The sequence below is a fragment of the Hermetia illucens genome, chromosome 3 (assembly GCF_905115235.1).
Source record: "Hermetia illucens chromosome 3, iHerIll2.2.curated.20191125, whole genome shotgun sequence".
NCBI classification, from domain to species: Eukaryota; Metazoa; Arthropoda; class Insecta; order Diptera; family Stratiomyidae; genus Hermetia; species Hermetia illucens.
The window spans coordinates 178301725-178325024 of record NC_051851.1 but is presented as its reverse complement, the minus strand read 5'-3'; the positions used below and the strand labels follow the sequence as shown (position 1 = coordinate 178325024).

The window sequence follows — 23300 nt, the reverse complement described above, 5'->3', positions numbered from 1 at the left end:
CAAGATGAATGTGATTAAATTTATTCTTCTTAATTTTTTCTAATAAAACCACTTCAAGTGATTCTTGGCCCTCTTTCGCGTATTCTCTCCATAGTCTTAGCTCTTTGAGTTGGTTCCATTTTTTTCTCCAATTCTTTCTCGACTAACTCGTCCATCACGATCCTTATTTCATCCTTGACATCTGAAATCCGCATCTCATCGCGCGCTGATATTGGTATGACGCGTTCAAAATTTATGAGTTTCGTAGGTCGTATTTCTTCGGGACAGTTGTGAACATTTAGGGATAGATCGTGCAGGTGTTGCTTGTGTTTATTGTATTCGTCACTGCTTCCTTCCAAATCCATTTTATTGATCAAGAGAACACAGGGTTTGTCTAGCAAGCTGTCGTCATACATTTCCAGTTCTTTGTTTAAGGCGTAGACATTTTCTAAGCAGTTTCGCTTTAGATGCTTTTGACTTAGTTGAAATCCAAAAATGTCGACCATCAGGAGAAGGAGGCGTGTACGTTCGATGTGCTTGAGAAATTTGTGACCCATTCCTGGAAGTATATGCGTTTAGAATTAAATAATTTCTAAAATATAAAGTTGGATTCATAAACATATTAAAAGCGTAGGACTTGTACTCATAATCGCCACAGTTGGCTTAGCTGCTCGTATTAATGGAACAGAGATTGACATATTTGGACAAAGCGTCGTACTATAGTTCGTGCAATTCCTTCGGTGATTAGAAGTTGTTTTACTCTCATCTGATAGGATATGGTAGTTCCAACTCTAAGTTTTTGAAGGCAGTTCAGATAACAAAGTTGACTGACTGTTTCGTCCACGACAGAGGCAACTCATCAGACGCTGCCTCAAATAACTGAAAGATTATTATTATCTTTAATAGCTTTGTCCCCATGGACTATCCAAAGAAGTACTTGAATGAAGATAATTCTTTATTTCGCATAGTATGGTTTCTTTTCGAGCCGACAATGTTACGTCCACAACTTGGTTGGCTGTACAAACTCAGCTCCGAAGCCTATAATCCATAGTAATTCGAAGGAAAATTCCCCACGGGTTTTCTCACGCGTTCGAGAAATCTTACATAACAGTCACTTAATTTCTCATCGATGGCTACAAGTAAGCCCTGCTTTTCGTAGCTACACGTAAAGCAGCGCCAGTAAGTTATCTGTCTCCCTCGGTTGGTATTGTGCATAGCCTTAATGCTCGCTCATTTGCGGTCAACGGTTTTCATAGATCCGCCTGCTCCTGATTTTCAGATCTACCTAGTACTGAACCGACTTTGAGAACAGCATCATCATCATGCCACCACAATCAATCTTTCATGAGTAAGGAGTATTTAGTGGTTTAAATTGAACCTTTCTCTTCAAACTCACTCGTAGTGCCTAAAAATAGCTATTTCGTACAGCTTCCGCGATTAAATCCTTCAAGAGATGCAGAAAGTGTGTCGTAGACGCAAAGCTCACTTTCGAAGCATTTAACGCATTGTCGCTGTGAGTTTCCGGCAATGTGTTTCAATTGCCTCCAAGATTTTCCGAGAATTTTATACTCTTTCTTCATTTTCTTACGCCAAATAGTTTTTGGGCGAACCACTCGTTGGTGATTCTAGAATATTGGGTTTCATTATATAGCATGACCCGCAATAGAATTATCCCCTCTCTTTAGTGTGGACCTATTTACTGCCACTTTCACCTTCTTATCAACACGACCACCGATATCTGGCACGTGCGACGAGCTAGTTCTTCATTACTTATTGTCCCAAAATATCCCGATGACATGACGCAGGCATGAATTTATGAAAGTTTGGGAGTGGGGGGGGTGGGGGTGGGGTGCTAACATGCAGGAAGATCCGGAACTGATACCAAGCCTTCGAGGTGCTTCTTAATGCGTTTCATGATTATTTTAACTAACATCTTGAGAAATGCACATATTAGGCCGGCACGCTCCTTAGGTTTCTTGCCCAAGGCTTTGTCTGGATTCGGTGTTTATGAACAAGCTTTTTCATCTTACGTCGGATGAGACGATCACGTACTGTCGAGGCAGGGTTTATGCTTTAAAGGACGCTATCTTAGACGCGGATGGGCGGATCCTGGTCAGGGGTGACTTCAATGCCACGGCACTTGAATGGGGCATGCCTCATTCAGGCTCCAGAGGAAGGCGAATTCTCGAAATGGCGTCTTGCCTGGTTGATAGGTAGTTTTAAACACCGGATCCACCCCAACCTTCTGGCGTCCAGACTGCGAGGGAAGCATTCCAGACATAAACTTCGCGTCGGAGTCACTGATGTCGATGGGGCACGAGTGGCGAGTTCTGGAAGACTTCTCGACAAGCGGCCGTCAATACATTGCCTTTGAAGTGGTGGGCACAAGTTCCCGGTGTGCGCCATGCCGACGCTCTTTCTTTGCATGGAACGTTGCGAAAGTGAACACCACGAGGTTTTTCGAAACCCTTGGAACAGATGGGGCCGCGCTGGAGGGTACTTCTGGGGGTGGTGACGCTGCAGCTGACACTGTCGTAAGTTCAGTTATGAACCTGATAACGACGGCCTGCGGAGCATCCATGCCCAGGAGGGCATCGAGACGTGGCAAACCTTCTATGTATTGGTGGACGGTGGAAATTGCAGAGCTCCAGAAGGAGTGTCAGACTACGCCGCTTAACACAACATCTAAACGACCAGCAGGAGGTATGTACCATAATGACAGAGTACAGATCAGTCAAAAGGAGGCTCCGCAGTGCAATAAGCAGGAGCAAAGCTCGGTACTGGTCCCCACTCTGGTCGGCTAGGTGAATGGCGACCGTGGAGACTCAACAAACTGGTAACTCGAAAAATGGAGCTTCTGCGGAAACCCTGTTCACTTACGAGCACTACTCCCTCAGCACCCCATACGGAATGATGACGTCGCACAGAGAGCGCCGAGGACTGTTCACTTTTCTATACAAAAGAGTTAGAACAGGCAATCCTCTCTATGAAAATCAAGAAGGCACCAGGACCCGATGGTAATCCAGCAGAAGTATACAAACTGGTATTCCAACATCTCCCAGACCTACTGCTCGGCGCATTCAACGCTTGTCTCAAGTAGAGCATTTTCCCTTCTCATTAGAATGTGGCTTGCGCTGATCAGCAAAAGGGAAAGGCTACCCGAAGTTGCCGCCTTCATAACGCCCACTTTGTATGCTTGACACTGCTGGAAAAGTGCTCGACAAGCACATCAGAAATAGATCGCTGTAGCGATACGCGCTACCGGGGACTTATCTCCACGGCAGTGCGGTTTTAGAACAGGGAGATGCAAGTCGTGGATGCCGTTCGACGAACGCAGGCACATAGCCGCCGAACTCGACGGGTGTTGTTCCTCTTAACGTTTGACGACAGAAACGCCTTTAATTCCTTGACATGGAAATACAATACTTTCCACGTGCCGAACTATCTCTTACGGATATTGAGGAACTATCTGAGGAACCGCTCCTTGTTCTATGAAACGCTAGAGGGTCAGAAGGGGATGGAGATCACGTCGGGGGTAGCACAGGAATCCATCCTAGAGCCGGACCTCTGGAACGCTACCTATGATAGTCAGCTTAGACTCGACGTGCCAGAAGAGTCGCGCCTAATTGGTTATGCAGATGATGTCCCGGCGCTTGTTGCTGGACACACTGTCCAACAGGTGCAAAGCAGACTTGGCATATTGATGAGACAGGTAAGCGGTTGAATGACTGCTCATGGTTTCAGCCTTGCACTAGAAAAACACGAAGTAGCCCCCCCATATCGTTCGGCGAGTCGATAATCGAGTCAAAACCAATAGTAATATACATTGGGCTGACTCTTAACTCAAAGATGGGAAAATCAAAACAGCAGCGAACAAAGATGTAGCTGGAGTTTCCGCGTTAAGTAGGTTAATGGCAAACATTTTGTGCCTATGTATAGCAGGCGACGTCTCTTGATGAGTTCAACGCAGTCTGTTCTGCTCTACGGTGCAAAGGTATGGGTTGACGTTCTTGGCAAGAAAGTACATCGTAAGCGCCTCGCGCAAGTACAGAGACGGGTAGCGTCTGTGTACCGTACTGTCTCTGAACCAGCCGTGATGGTGATCGCGACAGTGATCCCCGTTGTCCTTCTTACTAAGGAGCGCCAGCGGAAGGGAGAAGAACTAAAGGAGGCGGTTGCTCGTGAAGACCGATGACGCACCCTAAATGAGCGGCAACCCTTTTGGCAAAATGAAACCGAGGCAGATGGACTGCGCGGTTCATTGGCAATTTAGGTGCGTGGCTGAATCGGAAGCATGATGAGACTGACTATTTCCTTAGCCAGTTCTTAAGTTGACATGGAGGTTTTCAGTTTTACCTACACAAGATTGGAAAGGCACGATCTCCGGATGGTGTGTTTTGCAACGGAATTGTGGACAACGCCCATCACACGTTGTTTTCGTCAGCACCTTTAAATAGAGCAGTTGGGATCTCTCTCCAGACAACACTGTCGAGAAGAGACTGAGGAGGGCTGACAGGTGGAGTCGGGTTACCCATTACGTTCGGGTACTTCTCATTGCAAATCAGATAGAGCTCAACTAGTGGAGGAGCCGGATGTCAGGGGATTCCTTGAACTGACAATTCCCTTCATTCTCGCCCCTCCCGTTGGTGAAAGGAATTCCGTAATTTGAAGGCTCGGGGACTAGCTGAAAGTAATGTGACAAGCGGTTCCAGGGTAGCTCTCTGACGATGGGGAGGTGTTTAGTTGGCAGTCCGACAACGTAACATTGCTGGAGTCCAACACTCTATACGTAAATACATTCACCTAACCCATGCCAAAAAAAAGAAATGAACTTCGACAGAAGAACTGCATGCCTTTCATACGCAAATATAATCAATGCAAACCAAAGTTTTAAAAACTTCACTTAATTTTGAAATTCCATTTTTAAATAAAGCAATTGACTTCATACCAACATTCGCGTGTGCTCCTTCAATCAGTCCTGGAAGATCAGCTACTGATATTGTCCGGAAATCTTCATACTGCATCATTCCTATCTGTGGTCGAATGGTTGTAACTGAAATTATAAGAATTGTTTTAGAAAATCCAAAGAGAACAATATCATTGGACTTACAAGGATACGATGCGATTTTCGGTGAAGCATTCGACACAGCTTTCAAGAGCGTACTTTTACCGGCATTTGGAAAACCAACCAATCCAATATCAGCAATTAGCTTTAAATCCAACGTGACAGTCCTCGACTCTCCCGGCTTCCCAATAAACGAAGTACCCGTGCACCCTCCAATACCTCCTGCAGCACCTAAACACGTCGAACCGTCCTTATCCAAATCCCCTAGAACTTTTCCGGTATCATCTAAAATTTGCACTCCAGGAGGAACTTCAACTTCAACGTCCATCCCACGGCGACCGAGAATTCGGTGTTTGCTACTGTCCTCCCCGGAACTGGCCATTATACGTTTCGTTTCATGCTTTTGTGAGACCTTCTTCAGGGTTACATCTTCTTTGGCAATGAAGTATACGCAACCACCTTGACCACCAACTCCACCGTACTTTGGCAAACCGTTGCCTCCATGACCACCTTTGATTGTTAAACGAAGGGAATCTATGAATTGGCCACGGAAGTGACGACGAACTGACTGGAAATGCAGGGTTTTGGGTTTATATTCGAATTATATACAAAAATTCATTGATCTTGAAGAGCATGTAGGGATTATATTAGTGTCCAATTGAGGAAGAATCTTACAAAAGATGAAATTTTAGTGCAGAACCTGTTCCAAAGAAGCAAATCGATCAGTTGCACAAGGAACTTATGAGGTGCTACCTCCTCTTTTTATTGAGGGTCATATCAGCAAAACAATAATTACACATTGCATCAATAAATGACTTTTTCGAAACACATTAATTAGTCTCACTTGCACCCAACATGGTCAACTTTCAATCCTGCAGATACTCCCCAGCCAAGGACCCCGAAGTGGGTGCTCACTCACCTTTTTAGCAGAACTGAACAGTAAATTACAAACATGCACCATTGCGCCCTAACATCACACTAGAAGCAAGTCCTTATTCAAAAACTATTCGAACGTCCAAGCAAGCATTCAAAACCCTCCCTGAGAAATCAGATAGATTCCGGGGCCCATTCACAACTTGTTAGGTTATAGTAAACAGAACTCGTAAAGTATCTGTGCGGTGGATAGATTTGAATGAAATCAGCTGACGGGCACAGTCGGTCCCTGAAAAGTTGGACACCAAAATAACCTTTACTATAGAAATCATGAATGAAAATCTATTCTGATTCTATAAAACCCATTACTTCCCCGAGGCTTCTCAAATTTCTTCTTCAAGTCAAAGAAAAGCTCCAGTAACTACTTTCCCTTAATTCCCCGATATAAGAAATATGCCAACAGTGCACTAACCCTCCACGTGCATTGCTTCCTAAAAACCATTTGACGTCCGACAGAATCACTTGTGTTTACCTTCGAAGTCGCCGGACCATGGATCCTAGCATTTGCTATATAAAACCAGAGTAACTTCCCCCTACCATCAGTCCTACAATTGTTGTACATCATTTTATTTAATTTAGATATTTAGTAGCAGATTGGAAATGTGATAAGTCTGATGACGGAGTTCCTGACCAAAAGGAGAGTGTCCTGAAACGTCCACATGCGGAGGACGAGAACGAAAGTGCCACTAAAAAGGAAAAAACCGGGAAAGGAAAAAAGGAGCGACGCCGAGGACAGAATAAGGTAATAAATACCCTTGAGCATACCAAATGTTGATAGTGTACTGAACAGACTGCTTTCTGTCTTTAGGATCGTCCTGTTTATAGGGAGGACCGCACCTTGAACTTGTGCCAATCCTTATTTGATGGACCTAACAATGACAAAAAATGTTCTTACACCAACTGCAAATTTGTTCATTCAGTCGAAGAATATATGAGTGCCAAACCAAAGGACATAGGTAAGCAAAGGATTCTCTAGGACACTCATTGAAGTTGAATAAAATTCACTTAATTTTAGGTGATACGTGTTACATCTACTCAACGAAAGGATTCTGCCAGCGCGGGTTGACCTGTCGGTTTGCTTCTTCGCATGTGGACGATAAATTGAATAATTTAAAACAGGACTTCTACGATGCAAACGCAAAGGAAACGACCTTCAATGGAATCCAAACTGGTGAGTTGGTTTAATGGTCATCATTTTGACGATGTAACTTTCAAAGGATAGATTTTTGCAATGTGAATATTATTGGACGGTGTGGAGCAGTCTTAGAAAAGTCACTCCCAGGCTCTATGTTTAGCCAAAATAACAAGCATTTGTTCTCTCTAATGTGCACTCATCTACCGTATTCTGATGTCCTATTATTCTCTAAAGGGAAAGTCGCACCGCGTCCTTAAATAACTATTGTGCCCCTTTTACTGGTTATAGTGTACTTATTGATCATAGTACCTCAAGCAGACCTACAACCGCCAGGAACTTTAGTATGTTCCCTACTTCCAGAACTTTCAGCTTTGCATCTGGTATTAAGTGTTCTCCCAGATGCCTCGACCTACTTTGCACAAGTGCCGGACAGAGGTTTCGTCATACTCCTCACAGTCCGTAGATATCCCTAGCTTCCCTAAGTGATAGTTCAACCGACAGTGACCAGTAAGAATTCCCACTATGATTCGGAGATTCTTTTTGGTGAGGTTTAAGCAAACCTTTGTGCGCATGGGTTCATATCCCCCAATAAGCACCCTGGACTGCTACATCTCTCGTAGGCCCGCCAAGTATATTTCCGTCAACCGTTCCTCTTCATTGCTTAGAGGCATAGCCATGAAACCATGGCCCAAGTAAAGGCGTCTCCGCTCCCTTCTTGGCTAGTTCGTCCGCTGCCTCGTTGCCTTCCAACCCAACATGGCCTGGAACCCAAACTATCCAGACCTTGTTGGACGAGCCGAGTGTATTCAGTTTCTCAAGGAATTCCCACACTAGTTTAGAGTTCACCTGGTTGGACCTAAGTGCCTTGATCGCTGCTTGGCTATCGGTGAGAAAAGCTATGTTCTGCCCTTGTAGTTCCTTTGGACATTAAAGGAGGCACATTTGTCTATGCCATATATTTCCGCCTGGAATATGCTAGTGTACCTGCCCATTGGCTCAAAGTACATTTTCCTTGGACCAATGACACCGGCATCTGCTCCCTCTGCTGTGAGGGATCCGTCAGTGTACCAAGTAATCAGTTGCAGATATGTCGCAGCCACGCTCTCCCAGTTTGGCTTGTTACTCCAAAGTGTTTCAAACTTCTTATCGAAGTGAAACCTCGTTGTCATGTTATCCCTTGTTATCAGTAATTCGGGATACCGCCTAGAAAGAATATCAACCTTCCTTCGGTTTAGGCAGCCCTGTAATTCCCTGCCTTGTGTGCTGAGTTCGGTTCTTTCTGCCCAGATTGTCGTTCCATAGGTAATCATTGGCCTTACTATTGCAGTATATATCCAAAGTAGTATCTTCGGGCTGCAACCCCATTTTTTTCCTGCTATGAATCTAGAAGTCATCGGAGCCCTCGTGGCTTTCCGACAAGTATTTCCGACATGCGTCTTCCAGGAGTTCGTCCACTACCATACTCCACATCAGCGGCGATAGTACCCCGCCCTGTGGACAGCCTTGAGTAGTGTTCATAACAATAGAATTTGTACCTGTCGGTACTTCTATTTGCCTGCTTTCTATCATTTTATCCATCCAGAATGCCTTTTTACCTGCTTTCGCAATAAAGACCACTTTTGCCCGTCTCCATGTCCTTGGTATGTATTCCAGTGCTATGCTCCCCCTTACCCTCCTCAGAAGACTCTAAGATAATTTCTAGGCCTCTCTAGATTAGTGCTGGGAAAATGCCATCTACTCCGGGAGATTTCAGTGGTTTAAAAGTTCCACTGCCCACCTTAGCCTAGCTTCTGAGCATACCTCGTTTGATAATTTCCAGTTCTCCTTTTATTTGTTGTTGGGGTGTCAGACAGAATTTTGTCGCCTGCCACCGTGGGGGAGGACCCCGGGAAATGAGTTCTGAGAAGCAGGTGTACTCTGTCCTCCTCATTCTCGGTAAATGTCCCATTTTCCTTCTTCAAACAGACAGAGGATATTCCCCCATTTTGGCTACAGTCTTGTAAAGCCTGGTTGCTTCTGTGATCTGTTCGACCCCTTCTGATGTTCACTTATATGGTTGTCGTTGACCCCATGATAGGACATGTTGGGTTAGCCAAACTTCCATGCCGAAATGCATTAAAACGAGGAGGTTCTGACCACCAAGCGAAAGAAGCAAAAGATCAGGATTCGCGAACACATCATATATTCGCAACCACCGCTTAAATACCTAGGAGTCATGATTGAGCACAAACTGGAATTCAAGTCACAGCTTGACAGTTCAGCAACAAAGGCTACATTGTTGGCAAATGTGTTGTCGAATATTGGTGACTCTAGGAAAAATCGTTGGCACCTGGACATCGGCATTGTAACTAGAGGCAAATAGGAGCCCCGCACCGATTAAGTGCGTTACGAATGTCGTGCCTTTACTGTACAGGATCAGGCGAAGCAACTTGTGCGATAAAAGGCATGGTTCTCATCGTCATCCTGGCGAACGTTGATCGACGCCTTTATGGGCCAACATATGCAATCGACGTGTACTGTACCTATCGTCGGCAATCAGCACAAAGTGAAGCTATTTTTGAGTGGCAAACAAAATGGGGTGATTCATTCAACGGACGCTGGACACTGAGGATTATCCCAGATCTCTCAAAACGGATCAAACGAAGGCACGGTGAAGTTAGCTACGAGCTAACTAAATTCCTAATCAGACACGGAGGGTACTGTCCATACCTTTATCGCTTTGGACATATTGCCCGACATGCGAAATTATTCCGAAGGATACGGAGCATGTAGCTTCTAATTGCCCAAGGTTCGCCACACACAGGGTGGAGATATAAATTGACACCGGGTTTTTACCCGAGGATATTAGGTAACACATGGTAGCCTCTGAACCAACTTGGAGGGCGGTGAAGACGATCCACAATCTGCTGGGCAACGGGAAGCTTCGGAGGAAAGTAGTAAATAACGACACGAGCCGCAGTTCATAACCGATCCTGCTACGGAAGTGATAGTGTCCCGGGGTAAGCGAATGAGAAGGGGATAGTTTATGTGAGTGAAAGTCTCACATAATCATACAATAGGAGCCAGGAGATAGGTTGTGAACCACCTTTCAGAGAAAAAAAAAGAAAGACAAACAGTGAACTGATTTTAATAAAGTTTTATTTCTAACAAAACCTTAAAAATTGATCAGACCTAACAAAATGATAAAATCTAAATTAAACCCAATAACCCCGTCACCTGATTAGGGGTCAACGATCAACAGGCTACGAAATGGTGTGCCGGTTGAGCGAAATTGACAGGGACTAGCCTGCAACAGTGAAATGCCCAACTTAACTGCTTCGCCCTGTTTACGTGAAGTATTGATCCGTGGCAAATATGTGAAGTAGTTATCGATAGAGCACACAATCACTTAATTGCCGATCTTCCGGACAGCTCTTGCTTGCGATCAAAGAATGCAATAATTTCGATTTGAAGAAAACAGATTTATAGAAGAATTGAACCAGTTATCTTCCTTTGCTGTCCTACAGTAACGGCTTGACTCCCTGGTGGTAGGGTCGATGTTTGAAATTGCAGCTTACCGTTGACTCGATCTTTCAAATACGCCCCCTATCACTTCCCAAATTTGCGCAATAACAGAAATTAACCTGATCACATTCCGCTGAAATTTTTGTTTAAAGTTCCAAAATAAAGATCCAACCCGCCCGATCCATATGAAAAAATTCCAAGTTCGAATTCGAAACTTCGGCCCGGTATCACCTTACAACTGTGCATCTCAACAAGAATAGAGACAAAGCTCAACCAACTCACCCAACAGCCTCTACGTACATAACGAAAATCTCAATTGGGCATTAGCCCGAGACAAACCCTAAAAATGCATTTGCTTCACATGTAGAGAAGTATATTACCATTTAATATAATTTCTGACGGAACACTTCGGGCTGGAAGGCAGTAAATCGCAGCAGAATGTTCAAATTACCGTCCGATCCGGTTACTTTCCCATACCATGAAGATTTTTGAACGCATTCTTGACAACCGTATTCCCGAAATCGTTAAAATAACCGTGAATCAGGCCGGATTTGTCAAGAACTGCGGAACTACTGACGCAATACACGCTGCGCGGTTACTCATGGAGAAACACCGTGAGAAGCATCGCCCTATTTACATTGCCTTTCTGGATCTAGAGAAAGCGTTTGACCGTGTACCACACGGACTCATCTGGTATGCTTTACGACAACACTTCGTGCCAGAAGAACTCGTGCGCTGGGTTCAATTGGTCTACCACGATCCGAAAAGTAAAGTTCGAAGTATGGCGGCTGTATCAAAATCGCTTCGTGTCTCTGTTGGTATTCATCAAGGAAGCGCCTTCTCACCACTCCTCTTTGTTCTTGTTATGCACACCGTCACACGGGATATCCAACGTCCAGCGCCCTACACACTGCTTTATGCAGATGATGTCTTCCTAGCATCTGATAGCAAAAATGATCTCAAGCAACTTGTTCAAAAATGGAATGATCTCCTCATGCAACACGGTCTCAGATTGAATTTAAACAAAACTGAATTTTTGATGACCGATCCCCATGAAACAGGCACAATCACTGTCAGTGGCAGTGATCTGCCCAGAACTGAGCGATTTAAATACCTCGGGTCAACGCTATCAGCCAATGGAGAACTGCGTTATGAAATTGCTTCACGCATTAACGCAACCTGGATGAAGTGGCGTTCCACAACTGGTGTTCTTTGTGATCGATGTATCAACGAACGTCTCAAATCTAAAATTTATCGCAATGTCGTCTATCCAGTCGCTCTCTATGGATCGGAGTGTTGGCCGACCATAAAAGACAATGAACCGCGTCTTGCGGTAATGGAGACGAAGATGCTACGTTGGACTAGTGGTGTCACACGTTTAGATCACATCCGAAATGAGAATATCCGCGATGGTTATGGGGTTGCACCGATCGTGGAAAAGTTGCGAGAGAGGCGTCTTCGATGGTATGGTCACGTACCAACGAGAATTCACTTGCCAAGATTGGTCTGAACATCGAAATCGATGGTAAACGACCAAAAGATAGACCTAAACAACGGTGGCTTGATACGCTAAATGGGGATTTAAAAACCTCGAGATTGCACCCAGATCAGGCATTCGATAGAGCCAAATGGCGAAACCGTTCACGACGAGCCGGCGCTGCTTGTGAACGGGACAAAGGCTGAAGAAAAAGAAGAAGAAGATGGATGGTTGGTTATCGGGAGGTTTCGTTGGGTGTGGGTTTTTTTTTCTGTGGATGTTAAACTCCACCTTCCTTCGTTTTGAGAATTCCTGCTACTTCCTGTTCCTTCTTATTGTTTTGACATCCAAAAGGCCAGCAAGGAGATTGCGTTTTGTCTCTTGACCACGCCAAGGACATCATCCACATATCTTACCCAAAAAAGGAGGACTATTCCTTCTTTTTCCATCCTCTCTTCCATTTTTTTCAGGAAGTTTTCTCTTAGTAGTGTTGAGAGGGGTTACCCATTGCAACTCCTGAGGACTACGTGAAAGTTCAACACCAAAAATCACAGCTGAGGGGTCTATGCATCAAAATGGGTGACGATGAGGCGCTTTCTCCTTAACTGATGCAGGTCAATTTCAAGTGGTTGTGGACTCAGGACTCGGCTAGACTCGAACCTGATGTTGAGTTAGCAACATAAGAAATAGAACCACAAAATCATTCTCGAAGGGGATTGACGCAGAGGAATTATATGACAACATAGAATAATCATTATAATAACCAATTTTTGTATCACTCACAATCTTTATTCGGGTAATGCGAAGGCAGAGAGCGAAATGTTCTCCAGTGCTCTTCATTATGGATTTGTGCAAATGCAAACGGCACCAATCCATTACATTAACCGTTCGTGCATATAGTTCTTCTCAAATGGAGAACAGTTAGCTATTTCAAACAGAATAATAATTTCATTTCAATTTTTAGTCTGTTTTCGTCCGTCGTGTTGTGTTGTGGAGTGTAGAGTAATTGTACTTGTGCAACTTAACTGTACATTTTAATAATTAAGGTAAATATTTCTGATACATTTTTTAAACACGGAATCCTTTTAAACTAAGCAAATATTTATCTCGAAGGCATCTAGGGCATGGAAGCCAGCACATGATCATCAAATCAAACAAAAATTCCCAGCTTGATTTGAGACCAAGGGCTGAGGTATTATATGTTGCCTGAACTGAAGTCTTTGTCATTGCAACATTTGAAACGGTTCTTAAAGTTGAAGCCGGGGTGGTGTTAAATTTAAAAGAGTACGAGGTGGATAATGTAAAATTAAACCATACCAGATGCCAACTTGATAATTAATATAAAATTGGAGGATTGATATTATATAACAGAGGGTTCAAGTGGAACAATTGAAAATAGAAAACTTGGCAGAGCTTCAATTGAACAAAACTAGAAGAGTAGCTTATCCTGAAAAAATGGAACCAATGCCCGGTGAACCGAAGCATAATGAATCAGAAACCGGAGCTGCTGCAGCACTTGTTCTACTTTCCATTCCCCAAACTATCCCACAACCAATCGACGATGTTATCAACACCATCCTAAACCCTCGTATCGTAACACTTCGTGCTGAGGAAGAGTTTCAGCGCCGAATGGAAGAATCAAAACAAGCGGCTTTAGCCGAATTAAAGCGCGCAGATGAGGCATGCCGAAATGATAATGGAGCATCTCAAACTTTCCGAAGTCGTCGTGCCCGTCGTAAATTCCTTCTAAATCAAATGACTATCCAAAATCAGAAGCTGTCTCAAAGTTTAGAGAGCTCCATAAGTACCGCTAAAGCGTTGTGTTCCTCCCTTCTGGAGCGTGTAAAAGAACGCTGTGATACTGAAATCTTTATGGAGTTTTTTAAAAAAATGGAGAAAGATGCCGAAGACTACATGCGAGACAGAAATCCAGCCTACAGCCTAGGAGAAGAATTTGATGAGGATGATGATTCTGACGATGAAGATGATGAGGATGAAAGTTCTGGGACAGATAAACGCCCCTAAAAACTAACCTAATGCTTGGTAGAGGAGTTCCACACTTTTGTGTGGAAAAGTTAATTTTAAAATTAATTTAAAGTACCTATTATCAGCCCCTCTGAAAGTGATATATAAATTTTATAAATTTTATTTGTTGATAATAAAAATAAAGCGACTAAATGTATTGTTCTGGTTTCGTTCTACAATCAATTTAAATTTCAGAGAGAAAAACGAAAGTCGATATGTAACCTTCTGTCTCTTCTCTTCCGAGTGGTAATGATGGACCCATAGCAACACTCGAAAGAAAGCCACCGTATTCGTACCGTAGTCCTACGAAACTTGTTCTCTGCGTTCCGATTGTCACTATTTATTGTCGTCTGTAGGACGGGGTGATACCCATTGTACCTAGATTACGGTATCGCAATTCTTTAATAATGCAAATTTGCCATACGCTTTTGAGTGTTTCACCAATCAAGTCAACGATCAGTTTGCGATAATTATTGCGAAGAATAGTGATCGGACATTATCAGATTTCAGTAGACCTATTAGAAGCGTCGCCACCATAAAGAGCCCCACCCATACCGATTACCCAGACGATTGTGGAACCACTCATAAATTTTTTTGTTATGGAAGCTGCGGAATCATCCATCCTCATGTAGGGCGCCAAAAATTTGTCGGAGGATTCTTCTCTCGAACGTGGCCAATAGTTCGCAATTGTTCTTGCTAAGAACCCAGGTTTTTTGAGGAATGCATGAGGACTGACAAGATCCTTGTCATGTACAATAAGAGCGTTGACTCTGTAACGGAACGTTTCGTGTGACTTACCCACTGTCACTTCCGCGTTTTAATCAATATGTTGACAGGTATCTGTCCTCCTTCCTACCATTGTGGCAGTCGTATAAGATCTGTGCACGCAGATTTTTTCCATGGAATCTACGACATTTGCTCTTCACTTAAGTTATACGAAATGCGCAAAGGACCAGATTTGAAGGAGCTGCACACTTATTTGGGGGAGCCTTAATCTCCCACATCTTCTGGGTGTTTTGCTGCAACAACCACAGCTAGGTCATCAGCAAAGCCGACAATCGTAGTCCCCTCTGGGACGGGAAGAGCAAGCACCCCATTATACATGATATTCCACAACAGGGGACCAAGTACCGATCCCTGTGGTACCCCGGCTGTGACAATGTACTCTTTGGGGCCTTCATCCGTCCCGTACCAGAGAGTCCTCTCTGAGAGGTAGTTTTCCACCAAATTCGCTAAGTATCCGGGGACACCTATGTCAGCCAACGTCCCTTTAATTCTATTCCAGTTGGTCGAGTTGAATGCGTTTTTGACATCCAACGCCACCAAGGCACAGCAGCCGCCAGAAATCAGTGCACCTTTTACCAGGTTTACCACCATGCCAATTGCGTCCACCGTAGAGTGGGCGCGTCGGAAATCAAACTGGCGTTCCGACAAACCATTGCTGGCTTCGACGATGAGCAGGAGTCTGTTGTAGATGACTCTCTCCATCATCTTCCCCATTGTATCCAACAGGCAGATAGGACGATACGACGCTGGGTTTCCAGGTTGCTTGCCACGCTTCGGAAGCAACACCAACTTTTGCTTTTTCCACTGGGCAGGGAATATTCCTTCTTTTAGGCACGCCTCAAAGGTGTTGACGAAAAGGTCGGGCCTAGTCTTCACTGCCAGTTTCAAAGCTCGGTTGGGGATGCCATCCAAACCCTTGCCTTGTTGTCACCGAACCTACCACATATTTCGTGGTGAGGGAACAGAGTGGTAACAATCTGTTTCAGGAGGCGCATACAGGTCACCTGGGGTGATTTCCGCAGCCTTTTCATCACCACTCTGTAAGCCTCGCCCCAAGGGTTTATGTCGGCATGGTCGCACAGCTGTTTGAAGCAGTTCTTTTTGCTCCTCCGAATGGCTTCTTTTAGGCGGCCACGCAATTGCTTGTGTGCCTCCTCTCGACCGTCGCCACCGGGTTTTCCCCTGAGCCTCTGGCAAAGCCTCCTTGCCCGAAAACATGCGGCTCGCAAACTTGCGATTTCATTGTTGCCTACTGGGGAACAATCGCCTTCTGGGCATAGTAGCATCGCATGCTTCCGTCACCCATCGAGTGATCTGGGTGGCTTTCTCTCCAGCCGTACCATTCAGGGATATGTCGGATTGGAGCATCGCGGAAAACGTGTCCCCCTCGAACGCTTTCACTGTCCAGCTAAGCATACCACCCGGCATTTTGCGAAAACTCTTTTTCCAGCTCGATCCGCCCTTGATCTCTATGCAGATTGCCTGGTGGTCGCTGTGAGTATATCCAGCTGCCCCATTCAAGAGCCCACGCATGGAAATCGCCTCCTATTATGATCGGCCAACGTCCTCTTGCATCCAAAACAAGAGCAGCAAGCATCCGCTCATACTCGGCGAATGTAGCGCTGGGTGGAGCATAGCAGCTGTAGATGTGGATGCCTTTCACCTTCGCTCTGATGAAGCCCTCCTCCGGGTGCTCCATTATTTCCTGGAAGGCTTGTTCTCCACAAGTCCACAGCGCTGCTTGGCCCGTTTGGTCTTTGACCCAAACGCTACCACCGCGGTTTCGGTATGGTTCACTTAGTATGGCCATATCGATGTTTTTCTCGCGGATGGTTTGCGCGAGTAGATCCTGCGCCGCCTCGCAGTGGTTGAGGTTGATTTGTATCAACCTCATCTGCGATTTGTGCTAGGGCTCTCCTGTATTCCGGGCACCTGCTGCTGCCTGCAATGTGCCGATGGTCCACACCCTCCTTTCCTTTGCACAGTAGACAATTTGGGTCAGCTCCGCAGTCCTTGCTGATGTGGCCTTCCATTCCGCATCTCATGTATTGCTTTGACCTGTCATTTGGGTTAGTGCATGACTTCGCAATGTGACCAAAGCCAAGGCATCTAAAGCACCGTTTTAACGCCACCTGTTCCCTAAGGCGACACATAACCCAGCCTATTCTCACTCTCCCTGCTGCTAACAGTTTGAGTGCGTTCTCCACTGGTAGGCTGATGATGGCGGTTTGTGTTCCCCCATAGGCTTTCCTTAGCGTTTTCACCACTGACTCTTGTAGTCCGGCAAGATCGAACTGTTTCTCCAACACTTCGCGAACCTCCTCCTTCGTCGTGATTTCATCTATATCAGATTTATCTATATCAGATTTATCAGATTATAGTGATCTCCGGCCTGCTAGCTCTTATGTCGGCTTCCTGCCCTAAAGTCTTCCCGATTTGGCTTAAGAATTTGTCCGCGGTTACATCCTTGGATTTCTTAAGTTCCAACATAAGATCTCCCTTCTGCGACCGTCTAATGCGGCTGACGTTGTCTCCCAAATTGGTGAGTTCGGGGTCTGCCTTCACTTTCCTGAGAATGTCGGCGTATGACCCTTCGCCTCGTTTGAAAATGAAAATCACCTCCGGTCTAATCTTCCTCCGATAATTTCTTTTCCGCGGTTCTACCTTCCTCCAAGCTTCCGCATCCACCTTTGAAGGTTCGATCCCTTTTCTCGAGGTAGCCACTGCAGTATTTTCCCTGGTAGCTTCAGACGTACTTCTCATGAACTTCGCCTTTTTGGGAATTGAGTCCTTTTTTCGTTTCGGGGTTTGCTGGCCTGTTGAGTCATTCAGCTTCTCGCGCAGCCTCTTCCCCGGTTTCTCCCCTTTTGTGTTTTTAACCAGCGTTACTTGAGTTGCCTGGTTCACTTTTCCAATCGGCGACTTCCCTACTCGTTCATCCTGGGCCTTGCCGTACGTCAAACGAATGCCTCTTATCATGGCCCTTATATTTTGGTGAATGTTTCTGCGCTCCTTTATAAACTCACACAGCTCCATGATCTTTTTACCGAGGGCAGTAAAGGCAGCTCCAGACTGATCATTGCCCAAAACATCGCTCGGGTGAATCGGCGTCAGTGATTCTTCCTCATCGAAGACTCCCGCTATACGCTTCCCACTGGGGGTAGCGATCGTGGGGGCTTGTGCCCGTGTGGGAGGGGATCTGCGAAAAATCGAGCTCCTTCTGAACAGATCCATCACTGGAGCCAGTTCAAGTTCCTCCCGTACGCTTGTAACATTAGATGCCACAGTAGCCAAGGTTCCCACTACTGAGGCACTGCGGTCGTTGGATATCGACGGCCGGGAGCCCGCTTGCTCACTCCCAAAAACCGCCGGCACTGGGTTTCCGAAGCCCTGCACCGTAACTTCATTCTTCTTCTGCTCCTCCATGTTTGGTTTTATTTCTGGGTATCCTTCCCATAGCCAATTTTTATCCACGGGTGGGCGTTTACTTCCCACCTACCCGGCCTGCGCATAAACATGCCCATACACGCACATCTCCGGATGCGTGCATGTGCATGGCCATGACACATTCGCCGAGCATTCCCTTATCCGCACGAAGGGACGCGCCTGATGGGAGATTTGGCAACTCCACACAGGCATCTATCTTATCTGAAAATCTTGCTAATATCGTCCTTTATTGCCCAAATCTACTATCCCTTAATGGCCCCCCATTTAACGAATCGCCGTTCACGTGCCACGTAATTTTTGACCCCTCAGTAATTTGGATTATTTATACTTATGTGGAGTATCAATTGAAATAGCCCACGTTGTACTCTTTTCTACCGAGAATGCAATAAATCTAGAGCACTTAAGGGTTATTGAACCCGGTCCGGTTATGGCGTATATGAATAACATATTTGTGGGATCATTGAAGTCATTTGACATTTAGGTACAAGTTTCAATAAACTTTACCATTTACTACGGATAGCTGAGTGGTTAGAGCGCAAGGCTGTCGTACGGAAGGTCGCGATTCAAATCTCACTGGTGGCAGTGGAATTTGCATCGTGATTTGACGTCGGATACCAGTCGACTCAGCTGTGAATGAGTACCTGAGTCAAATCAGGGTAATAATCTCGGTCGAGCGCAACGCTGACCACATTGCCTCCTACAGTGTTACTGTAGTGTACCGTTACGGTCTTGAATAAAGTGCTCTAGCACACTTCAAGGTCAAAGAAAAATTCTCATTTTTATATGCTGTACAATACTGGTCCATGGTTTGTCAGCTATTGACGTTGAAGAGAGTACGCGAGAAATCGAATTTAATTTTTATATACTGTAGAAGGCCTTGAATAATAAGTGAAATGACGTAATACTTTCTTCAATTGATATGAGAAAAGATAAGGCAAGTGTACCCCAAGATAGTAACCACTAAGTTTCAAGGTAATTGGCCTATGAAAGTATTTAACTAGGTGAATTTATATGTTATGAATTAATTGGGGGTGGGCTGCCGCAGGACCATCATATCAAATGTCCCCCCACCCCCATTAAAAAGAAAGGAAGACGGGGCCATTCGTCGCGTAAATGTCCGAATTAGCTCAGAGTTAATCCTTCCCCGCCGTTAAGTCTTTATGATTTAGTCCCCTCCCTTATAAGGCTGTTTGGCATTTTAGCTCCTTTGGGAATAAAGTCTTCGGTGGTATCACTCCGCCTCGAGACTTCACGTCTCTATTAGAGTAGTTTACCCTGGGTGTCTTGTTGACTCCTGAGTCAAGGCATGTGATGACAGAGATAATATTTGAGAACCAAGAACCCCGGCCCACATCTCGCCGGAATGCTAGCATTCGAATTAGCTCCAGCACGTCCCTTCCGGTTCCTTATATTATCTTGCACATTAGATGTTCAAGACTGGCAAACCTGTTAGGGGAATTTGGTTGGTTGACAGCCTTGGTGATCATGTTGGTGCCAAGGTGATGCAACGCTAGACTCTTATCATAACAGATTTGCCGCCCAAATTGGAGCCACAGTGTTGCGTCCGTAACATATGGTAGTGTAGAGGAGATTACACTTCTGAACTCGGAAAAAATAGGGAAATCGGATTCGGTTCGGTGTCGATATTCTGCACATTAATGCAAATAGGAAATGTGCAATTACCAGTTACACTGAGAATCTTGGTTTTTAGGTGTTTATTTTCAGTCCAATTCAGCTTGCCTCCTTCTCCAGATAGCTTAAGGCCCATGACTCGCTAAGAGAACAAGTAAATGTTACCAGTGTAGGCGAGGTGTTTGAGGAAAGATAACATAATCCATTGAACCCCTCTACGTCCTTTAACCAAAGCATTACGAAGAACGTCACCGGTATGGGTAAGAAGGTGCACCCTTGACCCCGTTTTCGACTTAATCAAGTCAATCAAGTCTGCGAGATATTTGGTAGAAAATAAATTCGAATATTTCCTATTTGCTTCAGTTATTCTAAGTCGACTATTCATTACCATATATTTTATTTTTGCTTAAACCCATTTGAAGTCCTTAAGGTATAGTCAATTACCGCTAATGATAAAATTCCGAAAACTGTCTTGAGTATCCTAAATTCCATTTTTTTTTTCAGATGTGCAAATTGCTCTCCGTAAACGGGAATATGATTTCTCTAAAACCCTTGAAATCGTCAAAGCCGTAGAAAAATCACGAAGCGAGAAAACCAAGGAGAATTCTTCTGAAAACGGAACCACAGACATATCACCTCAACTTACTGGCTGTGTTGTCGACGATTCTGACCAGAAATCTCCAAAAGTTGACTTCCGCAACAAGTTGATCCTGAGTCCACTAACCACAGTTGGAAATTTGCCTTTCCGTCGCATCTGCAAGGAATTCGGTGCTGACATTACGTGTGGTGAAATGGCATGTGCAGTACCTCTAGTCAAGGGTTTGAACCAGGAATGGGCTCTAACGAAAAGGCACGAGTCAGAGGATATTTTTGGTGTCCAGCTTTGTGGGAATAGTGCTCAGTTACTGGCACAAGTTTCACAAATTCTTAAGGAAACTTGTAAGGTTGATTATGTTGATTTGAATATTGGATGTCCAATTGAGCTAATCTATCAACAAGGAGCAGGAAGTGCCTTAATGCGAAGACAAAACCTTCTAGAAAATATTGTGCGTAGTTGCAGTCAGGTTCTGGATGATATTCCGTTCACTGTTAAAACGAGGACAGGAGTTTATGCGGATAAGAGTGTTGCGCATGAGCTGGTTCCGAAGATGGAAGAATGGGGCGCAAGTGCAGTCACTGTAAGTATTTTTTTGTAGAAATATTGGGTTGGAGAAAAAGAAATGTCGTATTTGTGATCGAAATTGGACGCTTTATTTAGCATACTTAGAATTTTCCGATTTAAGTCAAATATGCGCCGTTTTGTTCGCAAACTTGTTGCCATTTAGAAGGCAACTTCATTATTTGCAAAAAACTCAGACAGCCAGTTTTCGCGAGCCTCTTTTGAAGTCAACTTAGTAGCACCAAGAGCGTTTTGCATGGACCGGAAGAGATGGTAATCACTTGGTGCCAGGTCCAGACTATAGGGTGGATGCGATAGGACATCCTATCCGAGCTCCCGTAGCTTCTGGCGGGTCATCAAAGATGTGTGAGGCCGTGCGCTGTCCTGGATGGTACACAACACCATTCCTATTGACCAATTCTGGCCGCTTCTGGTTAATCGCCTGCTTCAAACGGTCGATTTGCTCACAGTAGAGAACCGAATTGAGGATCTGTTGAGCAGCTCATAGTGGATGATTCCCTTCCAATCCCACCAAACACACAGCAAAACCTTCCTAGCCGTCAATCCGGGCTTGGCGATGGTTTGGGCCGGCTCGCCGCGCTTCGGCCAAGATCTTTTTCGCTTGAGGTTGTTGTACGTGATCCACTGTTCCTCACTGGTCACCATCCGCGTCAGAAATGAGTCGAACTTGTTCCGTTTCAGCAGTGCATCGCAGGCGTTGATTCGGTTTGAGAGATTTTTTGCGTCAACTCTTGTCGCACCCAAACATCCAGCTTTTTTTGGAATCCAATCTTCTGCAAATGATTCCAAACGGTTTTATGGTCTAAACCCAGTTCCTGGCCAATCGAGCGAATGCTTACATGGCGGTCTACTTGGATGACAATTTTATCGGTTTCTACAACGGTTAGTCTACCAGTACGGGGTATATCTTCGACATCCACTACACCAGAATGAAATCGATCGAACCAACGCTGTGCTATGCGAATCGTTACAGTATCGGGCCCATAAACTTCACAAATTTTTTCGGTCGCCTTCGTTGCATTTTTACCTCTCAGGTAGTAAAAACGTAAAATGTGAAGAATTTCTTGCTTGGTGGACTCCATCTTTGACGTGCTAAGACTTGAGACTGAAACGTACGATCACAACACCGTCAAAGAGACACTTGTAGCACAGATTGTCGTCTTCAAATCGCCGTATAGTATGACCCGATGTGATAAGTGCAACACAAGATATGTTTAAGTGTTGCCATCTATTGACAAAATACGACGTTTCTTTTTCTCCAACCAAATATCCTACTTCCTACCAAAAAGATTGAATTAATATCTCACAATATCTACGACGTACAAAATTAACCAGTCAATCCTATTACAGGTCCATGGTCGATCACGAGAACAACGCTACACAAAGAATTCAAACTGGGAGTACATTGAAAAATGTGCAGCTGGAGTAAAACACATTCCCATAATAGGAAATGGAGATATATTCACATTTGAGGACTATAACGAGAAAAAGGTATTTGAGCTTTGCATGTGCACATAATACAGTCCTGTTTCATTAACTGACATCCAAAATTTTCAGGCTGTTGCCCCTCACGTTTCATCGGTCATGATCGGTCGTGGAGCACTAATCAAACCCTGGATCTTCAAAGAAATCAAAGAACAAAAATACTGGGATCCAACAAGCGCAGAACGATTCGAAATGCTTCGAAAATATGTTAACTACGGTCTGGAACATTGGGGTAGTGATACAAAAGGTGTGGAAACAACACGACGCTTTCTATTGGAATGGCAATCTTTCTTGTACAGATATGTTCCCGTTAATTTACTTGAGTGTCCTCCACAAAAAATCAATCAACGGCCCCAACTTTACCACGGGCGAGACGATTTAGAAACCCTAATGAGTTCGAATAATTGTGCGGATTGGATCAAACTAAGCGAAATGCTGTTAGGTCCTGTTCCTGATGGGTTTAACTTTTTACCTAAACATAAAGCAAATTCGTATGTAAGTGGCTAAGTTTTTCTTTATGTGATGAGGAGAATGGGTGATAATACAAAATTATTGAGAAAAAGACGAAAATTAATTGTATCATTGTCCTCCTACGTTCTGCAGTGACTGAGAGATAGTAGGATCTTCCCTAAAAAATAGGCGAATACAAAAT

The 23300-nt window shown here is 44.6% G+C and overlaps 2 protein-coding genes across 2 annotated transcripts; one reads left to right on the top strand and one right to left on the bottom strand.

Annotated features, from left to right (window-relative positions):
- Window positions 1-5: 5 nt before the first annotated feature.
- LOC119652400 (GTP-binding protein 10 homolog) lies at window positions 6-6151 on the bottom strand. The gene is made up of 4 exons (XM_038056507.1): window positions 5964-6151; window positions 5090-5612; window positions 4928-5032; window positions 6-538 (listed from the first exon to the last, which is right to left on the bottom strand). Exons 1-4 carry the CDS (start codon window positions 6003-6005, stop codon window positions 54-56), a joined length of 1155 nt encoding a protein of 384 aa, XP_037912435.1. The 5' UTR covers window positions 6006-6151; the 3' UTR covers window positions 6-53.
- A 250-nt stretch (window positions 6152-6401) lies between these two features.
- On the top strand, window positions 6402-23235 carry LOC119650929 (tRNA-dihydrouridine(47) synthase [NAD(P)(+)]-like). The gene is made up of 7 exons (XM_038054155.1): window positions 6402-6499; window positions 6557-6719; window positions 6786-6933; window positions 6993-7148; window positions 20488-21161; window positions 22514-22654; window positions 22721-23235. Exons 1-7 carry the CDS (start codon window positions 6468-6470, stop codon window positions 23153-23155), a joined length of 1749 nt encoding a protein of 582 aa, XP_037910083.1. The 5' UTR covers window positions 6402-6467; the 3' UTR covers window positions 23156-23235.
- The last annotated feature ends 65 nt before the right edge of the window (window positions 23236-23300 follow it).

Bases quoted from the DNA above. Each gene is read 5' to 3' on its own strand.
- LOC119650929 (XM_038054155.1), top strand. From the start codon at position 6,468: ATGGATCCTAGCATTTGCTATATAAAACCAGA. The intron at 7,149-20,487 runs GTGAGTTGGTTT...TTTTTTTTTCAG, and splicing joins CTTCAATGGAATCCAAACTG to ATGTGCAAATTGCTCTCCGT. The intron at 21,162-22,513 runs GTAAGTATTTTT...ATCCTATTACAG, and splicing joins GGGGCGCAAGTGCAGTCACT to GTCCATGGTCGATCACGAGA.
- LOC119652400 (XM_038056507.1), bottom strand. From the start codon at position 6,005: ATGGTGCATGTTTGTAATTTACTGTTCAGTTCTGCTAAAAAG. The intron at 5,033-5,089 runs GTAAGTCCAATG...TTATAATTTCAG, and splicing joins GAAAATCGCATCGTATCCTT to TTACAACCATTCGACCACAG. The intron at 539-4,927 runs GTATGAAGTCAA...ATATACTTCCAG, and splicing joins AGGAGCACACGCGAATGTTG to GAATGGGTCACAAATTTCTC.